This window comes from Salmo salar, chromosome ssa27, assembly GCF_905237065.1.
Source record: "Salmo salar chromosome ssa27, Ssal_v3.1, whole genome shotgun sequence".
NCBI lineage: Eukaryota > Metazoa > Chordata > Actinopteri > Salmoniformes > Salmonidae > Salmo > Salmo salar.
In genome coordinates this window covers 34,694,886-34,715,471 of record NC_059468.1, presented here as the reverse complement: position 1 = coordinate 34,715,471, position 20,586 = coordinate 34,694,886, and the positions used below count along the sequence as shown (strand labels likewise).

The 20,586-nt window shown below is 46.2% G+C and overlaps 1 protein-coding gene across 3 annotated transcripts in view; it reads left to right on the top strand.

The window, feature by feature from the left end:
• Nucleotides 1–20,586, top strand: part of LOC106588997 (CUB and sushi domain-containing protein 3) — a 746,396-nt gene that overhangs the window by 343,628 nt on the left and 382,182 nt on the right. For all 3 annotated transcript variants that reach the window (XM_045709277.1, XM_014178612.2, XM_014178611.2), the window contains exon 6: nt 16,744–16,856. In XM_045709277.1, coding sequence (XP_045565233.1) covers nt 16,744–16,856 — 113 coding nt within the window. The remainder of the gene's footprint in view (nt 1–16,743; nt 16,857–20,586) is intronic.

Sequence of the window (20,586 nt, the reverse complement as noted above, 5' to 3'; positions counted from 1 at the left end):
TGGACTACAGGAAAAGGCGTCCCAAAAATTCCCCCATTAACATTGACGGGGCTGTAGTGGAGCAGGTCGAGAGTTTCAAGTTCCTTGGTGTCCACATCACCAACGAACTGTCATAGTCCAAACATACCAAGACAGTCATGAAGAGATCGCACGACAAAACCTTTTCCCCCTCACGAAACTGAAAAGATGTGGCATGGGCCCCCAGATCCTCAAAAAGTTCTACAGCTGCACCATCGAGAGCATCCTGACCGGTTGCATCACCGCCTGGTATGGCAACTGCTCGGCAGCTGACCGTAAGACGCTACAGAGGGTAGTGCGAACGGCCCAGTACATCACTGGGGCCAAGCTTCCTGCCATCCAGGACCTATATAATAGGCGGTGTCAGAGGAAAGCCCATACAATTGTCAGAGACTCCAGTCACCCAAGTTATAGACTGTTTTCTCTCAGTTTTTCTGAGTGAAACGTGTGTCACTGATACAAATTATTTAAAACAAACTGTCATTGCATATCTTTTGATTTATCCACTTGAGATTTTCTCATTCTATATCTCGTCTAAAGAAAGGGGCGAACAGATAGTGATACAACTAAAGCTGAAACCATTTCTGGGAGCCAATTTACTTTGTAACTCAGCCATGTCACCTTGGGATTGATTGAGGGTTCTTCAGTGGAACTTAAAAAAATGTGTAATAATAAACTAAAAATGCTGTCAAGCATCAGCAGAGCACCTGCGGGCAACCTTTTATTCCAGCTACGTTATGTGCATAAAATACACTATAGTGGAGCAATTTCAGTTCTATTGAAAACCTCTCTAGTCTATACTTACTTTCTCTAAGAAATAGATGATCAGATTAGTCACACCTCCCTGGTTTTCTGTGGAGAAGTAACCAACATTTATTGTATTTTGCTGTATGGTCAACCTTTTTACACATTCTCAATTTAAAACTATCCTCTTTAAAACAAGGCTACCTCTCCAGGTCCCTGTACCTGTCCATGAATTAGATATTGTGTTTTTGAATGTCCTGTAGAGTATGTGTTTATTACTCACACTATAAGGTTGTTTCAATACATTATGTCATGCTGCATGACTCCCAAGCCCCTCCAGCGTTATGCCTGCTGGGAGTATTAGAAGATCATTGTGAAGAACCTGTGAGAGGGGAATCCAGAACACATTAGACACAGTGGTGGGCAATTCCAGTCCTCGAGGGCCTGATTGGTGTCACAGTTTTGCCCCAGCCCCAGCAAACAAACCTGACTCCAATAATCACCCAGTCATGATCTTCAGTTTAGAATGCAATTTGATTAATCAGCTGTGTTTGCTAGGGATGGAGAAACAGTGTGACACCAATCAGGCCCCAGAGGACTGGAGATGTCCACCCCTGCTAATTAGAGGATGGGCTGTCTGATCTAGCAAAATTGAATGATGGTCATGCCAAGAGTAATTGAGATAGGATGATTAACTATGGAAACTTATCTGAAGTCAGCATCACCTTCCGGAAGATCAAGCCCCCTGGGACAGTCATACAATTTCATCAATATATCACATTCGCTGCTGGAATAGAAATGACTATATAGTTGGCTTTATTGTGTTAGATATCAATAGAAGAAGAAGAAGGTACCATTGGTCAAAACAGCCTAATCCCCCAATGGTTAGGAGGAAAGATTGGCATGAGACCATAACTTATCATGAACATTATGAACACTGCTACAAACTTATCTTTGTCGTTCACCCAAATAACTGTGGGGTGGTCAGCCAAATGCCATATGCCATAAAGCATTTTCTTTACAGTGCTAGGATACATCACTGCAATGTATTTTTGGGGGGTCTGAGAATAGAGATGAAATATGTGTCTGGGTAAAACAATAGCTGCCGTTAGAGAGTCAAATTATTCTACTCCGTGTCACGTCACCTACCTGTTTCTCAAGTCTGATAGCCAATGGAATGGAGGTGCTTGTCCGAAGCCAGACTCTGTGTTAATATTAACCCTTGTGTTGTCTTAAGGGTAAAAAATGACCTGCCACTATGTTAAACAGCACAGAAAACCCTCGAAATGATTGTTTTTCAACTTGATTGTTTTTCAACTTGAAATTTGATGACTTTTCCTAGAGCTGGGATCTTGTAATGTAGACTGTACTATACTGACTCTGTTTTACAAATCTTTCATTGAGAGTATTTTAACTTTTGGTATTGTTTGTTGGTTTGTCAATGACACTGTCAGCCAGAGAAATATGCTAAGGATTATCACCACAGCAAGCAAGGTACTTGGAGTCAAACAGACAGGCCTGGATGAGATCTTTAAGGTCAGGGCCCTCCGCAAGGCTCACAAAATCATTTTAGACCCAAGCCAACCCCTGTACCTGGACTTTGAACTACTCCCCTCTGGGCGCAGGTTTAGGGCACCCCTCAGCAGGAAAAACAGAACTAGACAATCATTTGTGCCAGGTGTGATATCCCTCCTAAATAGCTCGGGCTAATGTTCCTATCCACCCAGTAAGGCCAGCAGGCTAATGTTCCTATCGATAAGTCTTTTTTTATTTTTATGTTTTATTGCTATGTAACTGTTCTGAAAGTTGTATTGTCAATTTTGTTTTGTATTTAAACGCCACTTTAAACGTGTACATGACACAGCAACAAAATGTCCCCATGGGGACAATAAAGTCAGTATGTAAGTAAGTAGAGTGACCCCAACATTAGAAAAAGTGAAACATCGCCTTTGCTCATATTTCCATGAAAACTGTACACCACCAGGGTACAAAGATTGTCTTAGGGTCATTTTTGACCCAGCAGTTATAAAATAATTTACACACCACAAAAACCACAAAGACACACACACACACACACACACACAATGAGAAATTGAGATTGTGTGCTACTGATTGAACTCTGTAACGGCTGTCTTCATCGTCAGACGAAACAGAGAAGTCATTGTCTGAGAAAGTGGACCAATACGCAGCGGAGTTAGTGTTCATCATAGTTATTTAATTAACGTAAGAACATGATACAAAAAACAAAACCGACAGCTAAAACAGTCCTGTCAGGTGCAAAACGAAACAGAAACAATTACCCACAAAACCCAAAGGAAAAACATGCTCCTTATGTGTGACTCCCAATCAGCAACAACGAACTTCAGCTGTGCCTGATTGGGAGCCACACACGGCCCAAAACAAAGAAATACAAAAAAACTAGAAAACGAACATAGAACGCCCACCCAATGCAACACCCTGGCCTAACCAAAATAAAGAACAAAAAACACAGTACCGCCACCCCCCAAGGTGCGGACTCCGGCCGCAAAACCTGACACTGAAGGGGAGGGTCCGGGTGGGCCTTCTTACGGCGGCAGCTCAAGTGCGGGACGTGGCCTCTGCTCCACCCTCGGCGTCGCCCTCTTAGGTGGCGCACCTGGCCGCGCCGAAGGTCTGGTGGGCGACCCTGATTGTGCCCGGCTGGCGGGCGGTGATGGCTGCGCCCAGCTGGCGGGCGGCGATGACTGCGCCCGGCTGGCGGGCGGCGATGGTTGCACCCGGCTGGTGGACGACCCTGGTTGCGCCTGGCTGGCGGGCGGTGATGGTTGCGCCCGGCTGGCGAGCGACCCTGGTTGTGCCTGACTGGCGGGCGGTGATGGCTGCGCCCGGCTGGCGGGCAGCGATGACTGCGCCCGGCTGGCGGGCGGCGATGGTTGCGCCCAGCTGGTGTGCGTCCCTGGCTGCACTGACCCAGGATTTACCAGGCTGAGGAGACATGTAAGAGGCGTCCCTGGCGGCACTGACCCAGGATTCACCAGGCTGAGGAGACATGTAAGAGGCCTGGCCTTAGGCGCAGGCACAGGACTCACCGGGCTGGCGGGCGGCTCTGACTGCTCCGGACAGGCGGGCGGCTCTGGCGGCTCCAGACAGGCGGGCGGCTCTGGCGGCTCCGGACAGGCGAGCGGCTCTGGCGGCTCTGGACAGCTCTGGCGGCTCCGGACAGGCGAGCGGCTCTGGCAGCTCCGGACAGCTCTGGCGGCTCCTGACTGGCGGGCGGCTCTGGCGGCTCATGACTGGCGGGCGGCACTGGCGGCTCCTGACTGGCGGGCTGCTCTGGCGGCTCCCTGACTGGCGGGCGGCACTGGCGGCTCCTGACTGGCGGGCGGCTCTGACGGCTCCCGGACTGGCGGGCGGCTCCGGCGGCTCCCGGACTGGCGGGCGCTCCGGCGGCTCCCGGACTGGCGGGCGGCTCCGGCGGCTCCGGACTGGCGGGCGGCTCCGGCGGCTCCGGACTGGCGGGCGGCTCCGGCGGCTCCGTACTGGCGGGCGGCTCCGGCGGCTCCGGACTGGCGGGCGGCTCCGGCGGCTCCGGACTGGCGGGCGGCTCTGGCGGCTCCGGACTGGCGGGTAGCTCTGGCGGCTCCGGACTGGTGGGCAGCTCTGGTGGCTCTGGACTGGCGAGACCCACTGGAGGCCTAGTCCTAGGAGGCGGCACAGGACGGACCATGATGGGGAGACCCGAGGAGGAGGCACAGGCTTAACCAAGATGGCGAGACCCACTGGAGGCCTAGTCTTGGGAGGTGGCACAGGACGGACCAGGATGGGGAGACCCACTGGAGGCCTGGTCCGAGGAGGAGGCACAGGATAAACCGGGCTGTGGGGGAGCACTGGAGTTCTAGCCTTTACGCTCTTTACCCATACTCCAGGCTGAATATCCACTTTGGCCCAGCACGGGTGGAGAGCCGGCATTGGGCGAACTGGACCCTCCCAGCGCTCCGGAGACACAGTGCACAGCGCCGGCGCAGGATAACCTGGACCGAGGAGGCGCACTGGAGACCAGACGCGCTGAGCTGGCACCATCCGCCCTGGCTCGATGCCTGCACTCGCATGGCACTTGCGGGGGGCTGGCCTATAGCGCACCGGGCTATGAACGCGTACTGGGGACACCGTGCGCTTTACCGCATAACACGGTGTCTGACCAGTACTGCGCTGCCTCCTGTAAGCACGGGGAGTTGGCTCAGGTCTACCGCCTGACTCCGCCAATCTCCCCGTGTGCCCCCCCAAACATTTGTTGGGGCTGCCTCTCGTGCCTGTCACGCTCCCTTGCCTCATACCAGTGCCTCTCCGCTCTCGCAGCCTCGATCTCCCACTGCGGGCAGCGATACTCCCCAGCTTGAGCCCATGGTCCTTTCCCGTCCAGGATTTCCTCCCAAGTCCACGAATCCTGATAACTTTTCTCCTGGTTCTTCACCTTGCTCTGCTCCTTACTCCGCTGCTTGGTCTTCTTGTGGTGGGTAATTCTGTAACGGCTGTCGGGAGAGAGCCGTTACAGAGAAGTCATCGTCTGAGAAAGTGGACCAATACGCAGCGGAGTTAGTGTCCCTCATAGTTATTTAATTAACGTAAGAACACGTTACAAAAAACAAGAAAACCGACAGCTAAAACAGTCCTGTCAGGTGTGAAACGAAACAGAAACAATTACCCACAAAACCCAAAGGAAAACATGCTCCTTATGTGTGACTCCCAATCAGCAACAACGAACTTCAGCTGTGCCTGATTGGGAGCCACACACGGCCCAAAACAAAGAAATACTTAAAAACGCCCACCCAATGCAACACCCTGGCCTAACCAAAATAAAGAACAAAAAACCCCTCTCTATGGCCAGGGCGTTACAAACTCAGACAAAACTAAAACTTTCTTGTGCATATGCCGCATCTCCCCTCCACGACCTCACACATGACAGTTCACAGAAAAAATAAAAACAATTTCAGACAAAAGAAACAACATTTTAAGACAAAATAAAAATTTATTGAAAGCATTGTTTACTTATGGGGGATGCAGTCAGAGGCTATAAAGGTGCTACAGATGACAATCCCCCCAGTTCTCCCTTTGCTGAAACCATGAGTGCATGTTTCAGTGCCCAACAGGTCAGAGATCTGATTGTTTCAGATGTCCAGGATGCAACAACAGGACAATTATTTAGGAGAGGAGGTATCTGAAGAAGAAGATGGGGAAGAATACAACCCAGAGCAGGATGCATCATCTTCAGATGAAGAAGAAATCCCCTAAGCTGAAAAATACACATTTTTGTCAAAGAACAGCAAAATATCATGGTCCTTGTCATCATATGTCAACCAGGGCAGGATGGCAGCACAAAATGTCATAAGGACCCACAAGACATGCAGTTGCCCATGCCCAGGACATCGCCTAAACATTCTACATGTTCATCACACCAGCCATCGAAAAGATCATCCTGGAGATGACACATTTGGAGGGTTTCCGTAAATATGGAGATAACTGGAAAAGGATGGATGAGATTGACCTACGTGCCTACATAGGGCTGCTAATCTTAGCAGGTGTGCATAGGTGTAACGGTTGTCGTCGGATATAGCGGACCAAGACGCAGCGGGGAAATGTGCACTCATCTTCTTTTTATTTAATGGATAAGAAGGAGAACCAAAATAAACACGTACACAAAGAAAACACAACGACTATTCACAGGCCGGTAAGGCACAAGGCTATACACAGAACAATCTCCCACCAAGCACTCAACAAACACATACTTATGCAGGACTCTCACTCAGAGGCAACTAGAAAACACCTGCCTCCAATTGAGAGTCCAACCCCAATTAACAAAACATAGAAATACAAAAGACTAGACAGAACATAGAATACACTAACATAGGACAGTGCCCAAAAACCCCCGGAATACATAAAACAAATACCCTACTAAACAAACCACCACCCCGAACCACATAAAACAAATACCCTCTGCCACGTCCTGACCAAACTACAATAACAAATAACCCCTATTACTGGTCAGGACGTGACAGTACCTCCCCCCCAAAGGTGCAGACCCCGGATGCACCTCACACAAAAAAACAAAATTACCCCAAAACAAACATAAATCCCCTAAACTAAAGGGAGGGAAGGGAGGGTGGCTGCTATCAATGACGGCACCTGTGCTACACCCACCTTCCCCAACCCACCTATACTGGAGGTGGCTCAGGTTCTGGTCTACAGCCACCCAGACTATAGGTATACTCGCTTGGTTCTGAGCTCTAGGCAGACTCACTCGGTTCGGAGTTATAGTCACAGACTCGCTCGGTTCCGGACCGCATGCAGACTCACTTGGTTCCGGACTGTAGACCCATTCACCCCTCTCCGAACTGTGGGCCGTCTCACTCGGTTCTGCACAGTGGGCCGTCTACCTTGGTTCCGAACTGTAGGCCGTCTCACTCGGTTCTGCACAGTGGGCCGTCTCCCTTGGTTCCGAACTGTAGGCCGTCTCACTCGGTTCCGGGCTTAACACTCTTACTGGATACTCATGACGGGGTACTGTTGTCGGATACTCCGGACGGGGCACTGTCATCGGATACTCTGGACGGGGCACTGTCGTCGGATACTCTGGACGGGGCACTGTTTCCGGACACTCGAGGCTGGGCTGACGCACTGGAAGCCTGATGCGTACTACTGGTACTGGAAGTGCCAGTTTGGGGACACGCACCTCAGGGCTAGTGCGGGGAGCAGGAACGGGCTGAGTCGAACTGGGCTGACGCACTGGAAGCCTGATGCGTGGTGATGGTACTGGAGGTATCGGGCCGTGGAGGCGCACTGGCGGTCTCGATTGCACCTCCTACACAACCCGTCCTGGCTGGATGGAACTAGTAGCCCTGTACGAGCGGAGTGCTGGTACAGGGCGAACTAGGCTGTGCAGGGGCCTGATGGTTGCCGTGTGTAGAGCGGGAGTAGGGTAGCCTGGACCTAGGAGGCGCACCGGTAACCAGATGCGCTGCGCAGGCATCCTCCTACCAGGCTGGATGCCCACACTAGCATGGCACTTGCGAGGGGCTGGGATCACTCGCACCGGACTGTGCGTGCGTATGGGTGAGATCGTGCGCACTTCCGCATACCTCGGCACTCTCCACTCCAAACGCTTCCCATAAAAAGCACGGGGAGCTGGCTCAGGTCTACTGCCTGGCCCAGCCAAACTACCCGTGTGTCCCCCCCCCCAAAAAAAATCTTGGGGCTGCCTCTCCACCTCTACCTGCTTCCCAGGCAGGTTGTCACAATGGTCCAGTAATTGTTCCCACGTCCAGTCAATCCTTGCCTCCAATACTTCCAGCGACCAGGATGCCATCTCCTCCCGAGCGCGCTGCTTTCTCCACTCCAGGTGCTGCTCCCTATAGTCCACCCGTTGCTCCTTCCTCCGCTGCTTGGTCCTTGGTTGGTGGGAGATTCTGTCACATTCTTCGTCGTCTGAAGATAAAGAGAAGTTATTGTCGGACCAATACGCAGCGGGGTTATGTGCACTCATCTTCTTTTTATTTAATGGATAAGAAGGAGAACCAAAATAAACACGTACACAAAGAAAATACAACGACTATTCACAGGCTGGTAAGGCACAAGGCTATACACAGAACAATTTCCCACCAAGCACTCAACAAACACATACATATATATAGGACTCTCAATCAGAGGCAACTAGAAAACACCTGCCTCCAATTGAGAGTCCAACCCCAATTAACAAAACATAGAAATACAAAAGACTAGACAGAACATAGAAATACACTAACATAGGACACTGCCCAAAAACCCCCGGAATACATCAAATCAAAATCAAATCAAATGTATTTATATAGCCCTTCTTACATCAGCTGATATCTCAAAGTGCTGTACAGAAACCCAGCCTAAAACCCCAAAAGCAAGCAATGCAGGTGTAGAAGCACGGTGGCTAGGAAAAACTCCCTAGAAAGGCAGGAACCTAGGAAGATACCTAGAGAGGAACCAGGAGATTATAACAGCACATGGCCTAGATGTTCAAATGTTCATAAATGACCAGCATGGTCAAATAATAATAATCATAGTAGTTGTCGAGGGTGCAACATACATAAACATACATAAAACATACATACACTACTAAACAAACCACCACCCCGAACAACATAAAACAAATACCCTCTGCCACGTCCTGACCAAACTACAATAACAAATAACCCCTATTACTGGTCAGGACGTGACAATAGGTCCCGAGGTGAGGCTACATGTAGTCTCTAGGATGCAGAGAGTGGAAGGGCGATTTTCCGTGCCACGATGCCACTGAAAGTCTTTCACGCTTTCTCAAGAATGCTACGATTTGATAACCGTGAGTCAAAAACTGCAAGACATTTGCGAGACCAATTGGCGGCCATAGGAGAGGTCTGGGAGAAGTGGGTGGAGCGTCTGCCATACCTCTACAACCCTGGGCCCGAAGTAACAGTGGATGAGCAACTGGTTTCATTCAGAGGTACATTTTTATTTTCATATCTGTAATGTAGTTGATTTTCACTGTTCATTTTATTATGTATTTCTGTAATATCATTGATTTATGTGATTGTTTTCTGTGACACTGTTACTAATTACTGATAGTAATCTCTTCTGTCAAAAGGTTGCTGTCCTTTCCGGCAGCATATGCCCAGCAAGCCAGCAAAGTATGGCATTAAGATATGGGTGGCCTGTGACGCACAATCCAGCTACGCTTGGAAGATGCAAGTCTACACAGGGAAGCTGACCAATGGAGGCCCGGAGAAGAACCATGGGATGCGGGTTGTGCTTGATGTGACAGATGGACTGAGGGGGCACAATGTGGTTTCTCAAATGATTGCCTCGCCTGGTTCACCAAATACTTCTCTGGTAGAGTTCAATGTGTCAAATCGGATGGCCTGTTGTCCGGGCCTCTGGCAGTCTCTATGGGGGTGCCACAGGGTTCAATTCTTGGGCCTACTCTTTTCTCTGTATACATCAATGATGTCGCTCTTGCTGCTGGTGAGTCTCTGATCCACCTCCACGCAGACGACACCATTCTGTATACTTCTGGCCCTTCTTTGGACACTGTGGACTAACCTCCAGACGAGCTTCAATGCCATACAACTCTCCTTCCGTGGCCTCCAACTGCTCTTAAATACAAGTAAAACTAAATGCATGCTCTTCAACCGATTGCTGCCCGCACCTGCCCGCCCGTCCAGCATCACTACTCTGGACGGTTCTTACTTAGAATATGTGGACAACTACAAATACCTAGGTGTCTGGTTAGACTGTAAGCTCTCCTTCCAGACTCACATCAAACATCCTTAATCCAAAGTTAAATCTAGAATTGGCTTCCTATTTCGCAACAAAGCATCCTTCACTCATGCTGCCAAACATACCCTCGGAAAACTGACCATCCTGCTGATCCTCGACTTCGGCGATGTCATTTACAAAATAGCCTCCAATACCCTACTCAATAAACTGGATGCAGTCTATCACAGTGCCATCCGTTTTGTCACCAAAGCCCCATATACTACGCACCACTGCGACCTGTACGCTCTCCTTGGCTGGCCCTCGCTTCATACTCATCGCCAAACCCACTGGCTCCAGGTCATCTACAAGACCCTGCTAGGTAAAGTCCCCCCTTATCTCAGCTCACTGGTCACCATAGCAGCACCCACCTGTAGCACGCGCTCCAGCAGGTATATCTCTCTGGTCACCCCCAAAGCCAATTCCTCCTTTGGCCATCTCTCCTTCCAGTTCTCTGCTGCCAATGACTGGAACGAACTACAAAAATCTCTGCAACTGGAAACACTTGTCTCCCTCACTAGCTTTAAGCACCAGCTGTCAGAGCAGCTCACAGATCACTGCACATAGCCCATCTATAATTTAGCCCAAACAACTACCGCTTCCCCTACTGTATTTATTTATTTATTTATTTTGCTCCTTTGCACCCTATTATTTATATTTTACTTTGCACTTTCTTCCACTACAAATCTACCATTCCAGTGTTTTACTTGCTATATTGTATTTACTTTGCCACCATGGCCTTTTTTGCCTTCACCTACCTTATCTCACCGCATTTGCTCACATTGTATATAGACTTATTTTTCTACTGTATTATTGACTGTATGTTTGTTTTACTCCATGTGTAACTCTGTGTTGTTGTATGTGTCGAACTGCTTTGCTTTATCTTGGCCAGGTTGCAATTGTAAATGAGAACTTGTTCTCAACTTGCCTACCTGGTTAAACAAAGATGAAATAAAAAAATTAAAAACATGTCACGTGTGAAAGCTGTTCAGGGTGCTGAATCTTGTCCTAATCCACTTGAGACTGCAGCTGGGGCAGACAAGAGGAGGAGATGCCAATTCTGCCCCCGAAGAAGGACTGTAAAACAAATACTATGTGCTGCACATGTGAGAAATACATCTGCAAAGTCCATGCACACACACTTGCATACTGCCCTACATGTGCTAATTAGGAGTTGATTGATTTATGTTCTTCACGTTTTTGTTTTGTATCTATTATCTTATTCTTATTTATTGTTGTTGTTTATACACCTTGTGGGTGGGGGCAATGGTTCAAAAATGGGAGAAGACCAGTATTTTTTAGCTGAATTCCTCAGTGTACAGTATATAAGAATAATATGTTGCCTAAAAAGTTAATGACTGTTATTGTTTCCCTTCAATAAAATGCTTTCAAAACTACTTTCTGCACATTTCTGCTACTTTCTTAGGCTATACAGGTGCTATCGCTTGCTAAGAAAATTATGTTTACACCTATGCAGTACCTTTAGCAATAATAATAATAATAAACCTCTACTTTAGTAAAGAAAACAATTATGACGGGTGTGTTGTAATAAAAACAAGTGGTGTCCACTGATTAAATGCAGTCTTTCTGCATTGTGAAGAGGTAAATCCCAGATATTCACAAAGTTTGTGATGAATGACAGGTTGTTTAAAATTCAATTAAGATGCTTTATTTTAGGGGTTTATGGAAGGCGGGTCATTTTTGACCCTTAGGACAAGGGGAGTATCCAGAATGTTAATACTACACAGGGGTTAAGAGGGAGTGTCTGGGTAGAGTGAAGAGCGAACCCAACATCTATTGACATTGCAGGGAATAGGCTTCACACTGGGTATAATTTACTGTATGCAGGGATGTCCTGTTTGTAAGGATGTATTATGATAATATAAGAAATTCCTTGATTATGAATGATAAATCATGTATTTCAATACGTCACTACAGCATCATACACTTTCCTGCAGGTTCTCGAAAAAGCCCAACCTCACAGGCTAGTTCCAATCAGGTGACGTAATGTAGGGATTTAAATTAAACTCTTTTCTAATTTACACCTGTTGGATTTTCTATTGTTGCTGAATGGATTAGCTATGTATTGGAAACCCTGAAATGGAAAGTCTTATTTCAGTCTATTTGTGAAGATAAGCTAGGCCCTGGTTAAGTACTGTTTTTCCCTCTTTCGCTTAGATCCATTCATTTTCTTCTGAGACTGGAAGGTTTGAATTATGGCAGCCATTTACTGCAACAAAGAATATAATTTGGATAAATATCATCTTAGCCTCAGAAAAATACACACTCTATTTTGCCATTCTGTTTGTTTTTGACCACAGCATTTTGGATTAGAGAAGAGCATTACAGCAAATTACGGATTTTACTGTGCTTGTGTTTTGGTGCGGTTCTTGGGTGAACGGTCTGACGCCTATACACACAGAGCCCAGAATGCAGTTTGGATAGTTCCACGTCGACCCTGCATGCTGCAATGAAATGGATGAAATATAGTTTCCGGTATCCAATGGGGTGGAGAGGCCTTGACTCACTGTATCAAAGTGAGGAGGCTGTCAGTGAATCAGCAGAGAAGAGGGACTAGAGCGAGGAGGGGAATGAGGGAGGAGGGGAACGAGGGAGGAGAGAAGGGGTGCAGAGTAGGAAGGTGGAGGGCTCTGCCACAGAAGGAGTGCCCGTGGAGAACACTGATTACTTACTTTTAAAACATCAGTTTGATGGAGAGACGCGCCCCGCTTCCCAGCGGCCTCCTATCCGTCTCTGACGCTGGGGTGGTGATTGATGAGGCGTCCGCCAGCGTTGTACACTGCCTGCCGCCCAGAGCTGATGCAGAGGCCAGCCCTGCTTCTCTGTTTCTCCCCTCCATGGGTGTGTCTGTGTGTGTGTGTGTGTGTGTGTGTGTGTGTGTGTGTGTGTGTGTGTGTGTGTGTGTGTGTGTGTGTGTGTGTGTGTGTGTGTGTGTGTGTGTGTGTGTGTGTGTGTGTGTGCGTGTGTGTGTGAGTCTGTGTGTGTGTTCCACGTATTTGTGCGCAATCACCTGCCACCAGTTTTAATTAAAGGGCCGGCAATTAAGACAGATTCACTGATTAAGGAACACTAAACCTGTTATCATTTGTTAATAATGAATCTCTCCCCTTTTTTCACAAGGAGCTTCCTAGAGCATATTTATCCCAGCTAGATGGGACTTGGAACACTGATGTTCGAGAATTCTGTGGTGTGTGTGTGTGTGTGTGTGTGTGTGTGTGTGTGTGTGTGTGTGTGTGTGTGTGTGTGTGTGTGTGTGTGTGTGTGTGTGTGTGTGTGTGCGTGCGTGCGTGTGTTGTGGGGGGAGGGTCTGACCTTCTGTCAGACCTCTACTAATAGATTTAGGTTTAATGTAGTCTGACATTGGATGTGTGTGATTTAGGTTCATGTAGCATGGCCACATGTAGGGGAATGCACACACACACACATCCAATGTCAGACTACATGAACCTAGATCACACACATCCAATGTCAGACTACATGAACCTAGATCACACACATCCAATGTCAGACTACATGAACCTAGATCACACACATCCAATGTCAGACTAGATGAACCTAGATCACACACATCCAATGTCAGACTAGATTAACCTAGATCACACACATTCACTGTTCTGCAGACTGACATGATGTTTGGAATAGGTGCTAGGCTACTTTCCAGTTTCCTTTCTGCGTTTTAAAAGTGAGAATTTAGAAAAAGGTATATTATTTCCTTCCTGTCGGATATTGAACTCCTGTCTGACTACAGGCCCATTCAGCCAGCACCGCAGGGATTTTAAAGTTAATATTAGAATTGCTTTGAGAATGCTTGAGTACTTTGATGACACATCAGCGACACTGTTGCTATGTAGCCCCCAAGTCTCGCCAATGTTGCCTCTTCTTGTCACTATCAATTCACACCAAGTTATTTCTGAGACCGTGAACGGTTTTCAGAATCCAGAAAGACAGGACATTCAGTGTAAATGCCTGAGTGAATAACCCCTTACTGTTGCTGTGGTGGCGTTGGCCCCACTCTCTCTCTCTCTCTCTCTCTCTCTCTCCGCTCTACCCCTCCCTCCCTCCCTCCATCACTCTCTAGCTCTCTCTATCTTGTCTCGTGCAGCCAATGTTTGTGTCATTTATATTTTGTCAAATGGATGGGAGATAGAGAAAAGGCTAAAGCTTTGAGACTGGGATGTGTGGGATGACTAATCAATTACCTCCGAGTTCAGTTGGGGATGTCACGGTCTCCGCACCGTGGGCCCCGGCCTGCTTTACACTACAGTACAATCAATGCACTACATTTCGAACACATACAGTGAAAGAGAAGAGACTGACTGACGGGGTGGTTGGTTGGTGGTAGAGAGGCATTAAGCCTCAGACTTGGTGTCGTCTGCTCACTGTAAAGGGACAGTGATTGCCAGGCTAAGCTGGATGAATACAGCGACGTCTCCTCAGCTCCATTCTACTCTGTAGCCTATGTGTAATCATGAAACTATTCTGACAATGACATGTATGGAAAGGCCTCTGAAAGCCACAGAGTGGACTAGTCTACCAGAGCCACTAGTACTGTAGTTTTGCTTTCACAGATGTGTTATTTTATTTCACCTTTATTTTACCTTTATTTAACTAGGCAAATCAGTTAAGAACAAATTCTTATTTACAATAATAGTGTAGCACTCAACTGTCTAACATGGGAGGGATGGTGACAACCCTCTCCCTCTGTTGGAATTATGTCCAGTGCAGAATGGTTTAACTCATGTAATTAACATGTATATTATTGGATGAGAAACACGACGCCACTGATACCTTAACTCGCTGTGTGGCCAATGATGCTCTCCCACATAAACAAAATAACCCTGCGGAGTTGCCTCCTGCACTGGTAACGGAGGTGCTAGTTCAAGTAGATGACATTTCCTCCACGAACATGTGTACATGTGAAAGGGATTCCATCCATAACATTTATACTATGGTTATTCGAGTATGTGAAATGGTTTAACTCAGGCAGAGTGCCAAGCCTACTGTTATTGTTTTGAGACCTCTGTGTTGTTCTTTACATCGGTTCTACACATTCCTAACATTTTCCCAGTGGTACACATGTTCTGTATCACCCAAAGTGAGGATCTGTGCTAAGCACATCCTGTAGAAATGTTTCTATTCACTCTTTCTACAAACCTTATGCTAAGAGCAATGGATACATGTAAAGTAATTACAGTCACTTTATGCAAATACTATATTTCCAAAGCAGTTAAGGGCGGAGTGGGTGAGGTTAAACCAGACAGTGTTCTGTTCTGCTGTCTCTGCCTCTGTCCCAGGATGCGACCCAAATGGCATCCTATTCCCTACATAGTGCACTACTTTTGACCAGGACACATGGGGCTCTGGTCAGAAGTAGTGCGCTATATGGGGAATAGGTGAACATTTGGGACGCTCACACAGTGTGGGTAATGGAAGAGACTTTTTGCGTGATAACGTGAATGATATGGCACAGCTCCAGCTTGGAGAAGCCACTAAGCTGTGATCCATGTGACCGTGTCCTTTTAATGACATATCCCACCAGTCATCAGTAAAGGTTGGTGTGAGGCAGGCGGGAAAGAGGGGAGGGGGAGGAAGAGGAGGAAGGGAGAGGAAGAGGGAAGAGAGCCCAGTCCCTTCGGAGGCAGGCTACTCGTCTCATAGACGTTTCCTCTGGCCAGCTCCTTTGTGTGTTGTGGTGACATGGGCCAAAGCCGTGCGAGGGCGAGGGCCAGATACACTGTCTACTCTGTAAGCATATTAAGCCTATACCGGTGTGAGGTTCTGAACAGGTGGATATACTGTATCTAATCCTCTGTGACTAATATATAAGCTCCTTATATGCTTTGTTTATGATCTGCACACGGTAGCCTTCACTTTGTGACTAACGTATAAGGGTCTTCATGCACCGTGTTTATGCTTTGTATACACTCCGTATGTCTACACACCAGAGTGTAATGCTTCCAATACACCGACAGCATCATTGGGCAAAATAGTACGTAGCATCATCTGGATATATATGCAACAAAAGTTCAACATTCATCTTCTGCTACCATTTCTGTCAAGCAGTCTACACATACAGTTAGATGCATACATTCCATAAATCCTAAGTATGCACCACACAGAACGCACTGCAACTGCCTCGGCAACGCAACGCTGCAAGGTGAAATAAATAAATGAAAAGGTAAACACAGGGCTTCATCGGAAATTAATGTCATTCTGGTGTACCAAAAATGCAATGACGCTGTCGGTGTGATTGAAGCGTTAGGCTTTGACCAAGGGGGTGTGGCTAATACAGTTGAGGATCCTCCTCTTTTGTAGTGTTCTCACCAGGGGAATGGACATCCTGTTCTACTATCAGCATTTCTCCATTCAACATTACCCTATGAATATGTACAGTTGTATGTCCTATTGTCATTGATGCATAATAAGCAACCTGACTTTGGATTTTGAAATTCCACCATTTTTACTTAGGTCTACAAGATGCCATTTTTTTTATTACCTATGTACTGTGTCGTAACCTGTCCCAACCTTGTTTTAAAAAAAAAAAATTAAAAAAGGGTTATCTTTTTTGATTGGCTGAGACACTAAAAGACACCGGTGCTGTAGCATGCTGACTTTTGAACGTGGATGTAAAAAACCTAATGATTTTTTTCCTCTTGTTTCACTCAGGTTATCTGGGATGAATGTCCCGTCTCCTATTGTCAGCAACAAGAACTGGCTGAGGCTACACTTTGTAACCGACAGTAACCATCGATACCGGGGCTTTAGCGCCCATTATCAAGGTAAGCCTCTGTTTCAATCAATGCAAAGATGCTTAGCAAGGAGTTTCCTGACCACCTAAAAAAAGAAAAACTTAAATAAGAGTGTAATCCTTTTAAAGCCCTGAGAGAATCAACACATAGTGCTCTGAAAGGGGGATGAATCCTACACCTCTTCACTCTGTCCTCCTTAATTAGTTTTTCTTCTTATTGTCATGATAGGGCTGTCTTCTTAGATTTGCTGTTTTCTTTTCTTTTCATGTAATTTTTTGGTTTCAGACTGACGTAGTCATTCTATCATTCTGTCTTTCAACTGTCATGATTACAACTACAAGATACATATTTATTTTCTCATGGAAACCGTAAATCCCGAGGACATGATTTGGGTGGGCAATTAGAGCTTTTGGTTTTTACTTTTAATTAGAACCCTCTCTCTGTAGCAATGCCAACTTCTGTATGCACAGCACAGCGCAGCACAGCATTCAATTAAAAAAGTGTTTTTTGCCTCTTCCAAACTAACCAATAGATTAACAACAAATCACTTATTCTCCTCTTTTTGAAATAGCTGTCTCTTTTTTCCCATCTTATTCCAAAGCTGCTGATAAAACGAAATGAAGCTACTGTATAATAGATCATTCAGAATCATATACTCACATGTGCATTGCTGTGTGTTGTGTTTGTGGGGTTATTCTGACACAAATGTACCATAAACCAAATCTTTAAAAATGCCCCCCCACACTGAAAAAATGTTATCCTATTGAAGGACCTGGATAACATATAAAATATGAAATATGTTTGCCTACTGTTACATCATGGAAAATTTGTTTGGATTAAAAATAGCTCCCGGAACCACTTTATAAGCTACGACGAGGTGCTAAGTTTGCTTATTAGCTCATCAGATGCTTTAAAGCTAGATTCTGTGATTTAATAAACAAATAAAAACGTACATGTTTGTTTTATGACTCTGAACTCATGAGACATTTATTTAAGTTATATCCTTCAAGGATCTGCTGGAATTGGACTTTTTCCTCGAAGCACCTGTTAACACATAAGGTGTGAGTGTTTACATAATATTCTTCAAGGATCCCAGACCACAGACTGTAGCTTTAATAGAATGTGAAGAAGCAGGGGTTAAACCAGGACTTCCCAAACTGTTTTCATCCACAACCCCATTTTGATATCTGAAAATGTTTGCAGTCAATTGAAAAACATTCTTACAGTATTTCTGATTGTCTTCTCAACTCACCATCACATACTTTTAGTGTGGGGCTATGACAGGCAATTGCAAATTAGTCTGACATAATGTCTCTAATGCTGCATTCAAAACAACTGGGAACTTGGATTCACACAGATATGAGCTGGCGAAGGGTACCATGAGTTTTAATGCTGTGAGGGAGACAGCAGGGTATTCCCTGCACATTTTGGGGGATTTAAAAAAATTCTCCTGAGACTCCATTTACATATCAGGCGACCCCACATGGGGTTGTGACCCCTAGTTTGGGAACCACTGGGTTAAACTCACTCTGAAACAGATCTGCAGAGAATAGCTCAGTGCATCTGAATGGGTTTATTTCTGTCCCTGACACCTCTCCAGAGGACAATGTTAAAGCACTTTTCACATCCTCACAAAGGCAACGTCTGTATTTAAAGAAAGAATAGGGTATGAATAAATAATATTCTTATAATTTACTAACGATTGTAAATAGTTAGCGAACCATTTTTCTAATACCCTGCTAAAGAGCTATTCATTGGACATCAGTATATGAAGTGTCACACATTGAGGACTTTTTTATTAAACACAACTTATTGTGAATATTCTCAACGAAAAGTACGTTAGAACCTAATTCATTTTCTGGCTTGGTGCCAGGAACAGTAGTGGGTTCAAAAGGTTTTTAAAATGGACAAACCTTTACCTCCGCACTTGGTGAGATTGGTCAGCAAGAAGATTGAGATTTGATCTTCATCTCTGCTGTTGATGTCTGCCTAGGGATGTATTCCCCTTGACAACGGCCCTGTGTGAGACTTCTTAATGTGGCCCTACTGGTACACACCACCGGGTGAGCCACAAGCACCCCAGCTTCAAACCACCTGGTGAGCCACAAGCATCCCAGCTTCAAACCACCTGGTGAGCAACAAGCAGCCCAGCTTCAAACCACCTGGTGAGCAACAAGCAGCCCAGCTTCAAACCACCTGGTGAGCAACAAGCAGCCCAGCTTCAAACCAACTGGTGAGCAACAACCATCCCAGCTTCAATCCACCTGGTGAGCAACAAGCAGACCAGCTTCAATCCACCTGGTGAGCAACAACCATCCCAGCATCAAACCACCTGGTGAGCCACAAGCAGCCCAGCTTCAAACCACCTGGTGAGCAACAAGCAGCCCAGCTTCAAACCACCTGGTGAGCAACAACCATCCCAGCATCAAACCACCTGGTGAGCCACAAGCAGGCCAGCTTCAAACCACATGGCGAACAACAAGCAGCCCAGCTTCAATCCACCTGGTGAGCAACAAGCAGACCAGCTTCCAACCCCTGGCGAGAAACAAGCAACCCAGCTTCAAACCACCTAGTGAGCCACAAGCAGCCCAGCTTCAGACCACCTGGTGAGCCACAAGCAGACCAGCTTCAACCCACCTAGTGAGCAACAAGCAGACCAGCTTCAATCTACCTGGTGAGCAACAAGCAGCCCAGCTTTAAAGCAGCAGCTGCAAAGCACCTTAGGACACCAAAACCACCCCAAAATCCAATTTACCCAACGGATCTGTCTGAAAGAAATCCCATCAGAAAAAGCACGTTCACATCTCTGATTGAACCAGTTATTGACATTAGCCAGCTGTTGCGCTCCCTCTCAATGCAGCTCATCTCTCATAGGAAGTCGGTGGCGGTCGAATTGAAGCTGTTATTGGCAATGCTGCTGGGCCTCTTTTCAAGGCCACCTCTGATAAGCAATGGAATGGAAGAGACCACGTCTCACCTTAATCAAAGTTTGAGGGGGAATTTGAACACAGACAATGTTTGTATTTGTATGTGTGCAGCCTTGCTGCTGTTCAGCACTATTAGAAAGGAGTTCACGTATAGCATTATAGTGCCTTCAGAAAGTTTTCACACCCCTTGACTTTTTCCACATTTTGTTGTGTTACAGCCTGAATTTAGAAAGTGACATTTTTGTCACTTGCCTACATACAATACCCAATAATGTCAAAGTGGAATTATGCTTTTCAATTTCAAGTTAATTGAGTCAACAAGTATTCAATCCCTTTGTTATGGCAACCCTAAACAAGTTCAGGAGCAGAAATGTGCTTAACAACTCACATAATAAATTGCATGGACTCACTTTGTGTGCAATTAGTAGTGTTTAACATGATTTTTGAATAACTACCTCATCTTTGTACCCCACACATACAATTATCTGTATGGTCCCTCAGACAAGCAGTGAATTTCAAACACAGATTCAACCACAAAGACCAGAGAGGTTTTCCAATGCCTCGCAAATAATGGCAGCTATTATTTAAAAAAAGCAGACATAGAATATCCTTTTGAGCATGGTGAAGTTGTTAATTACACTTTGGATGGTGTATCAAAACACCTGGTCACTATAAAGATACAGGTGACCTTCCTAACTCAGTTGCCGGAGAGGAAGGAAACTGCTTAGGGAGGTCAATGGTGACTTTAAAACAGTTGAATGGCTGTGATAGGAAAAAACTGTGGATGGATCAACAGCATTGTAGTTACTCCACAATACTAACTTAAATGACAG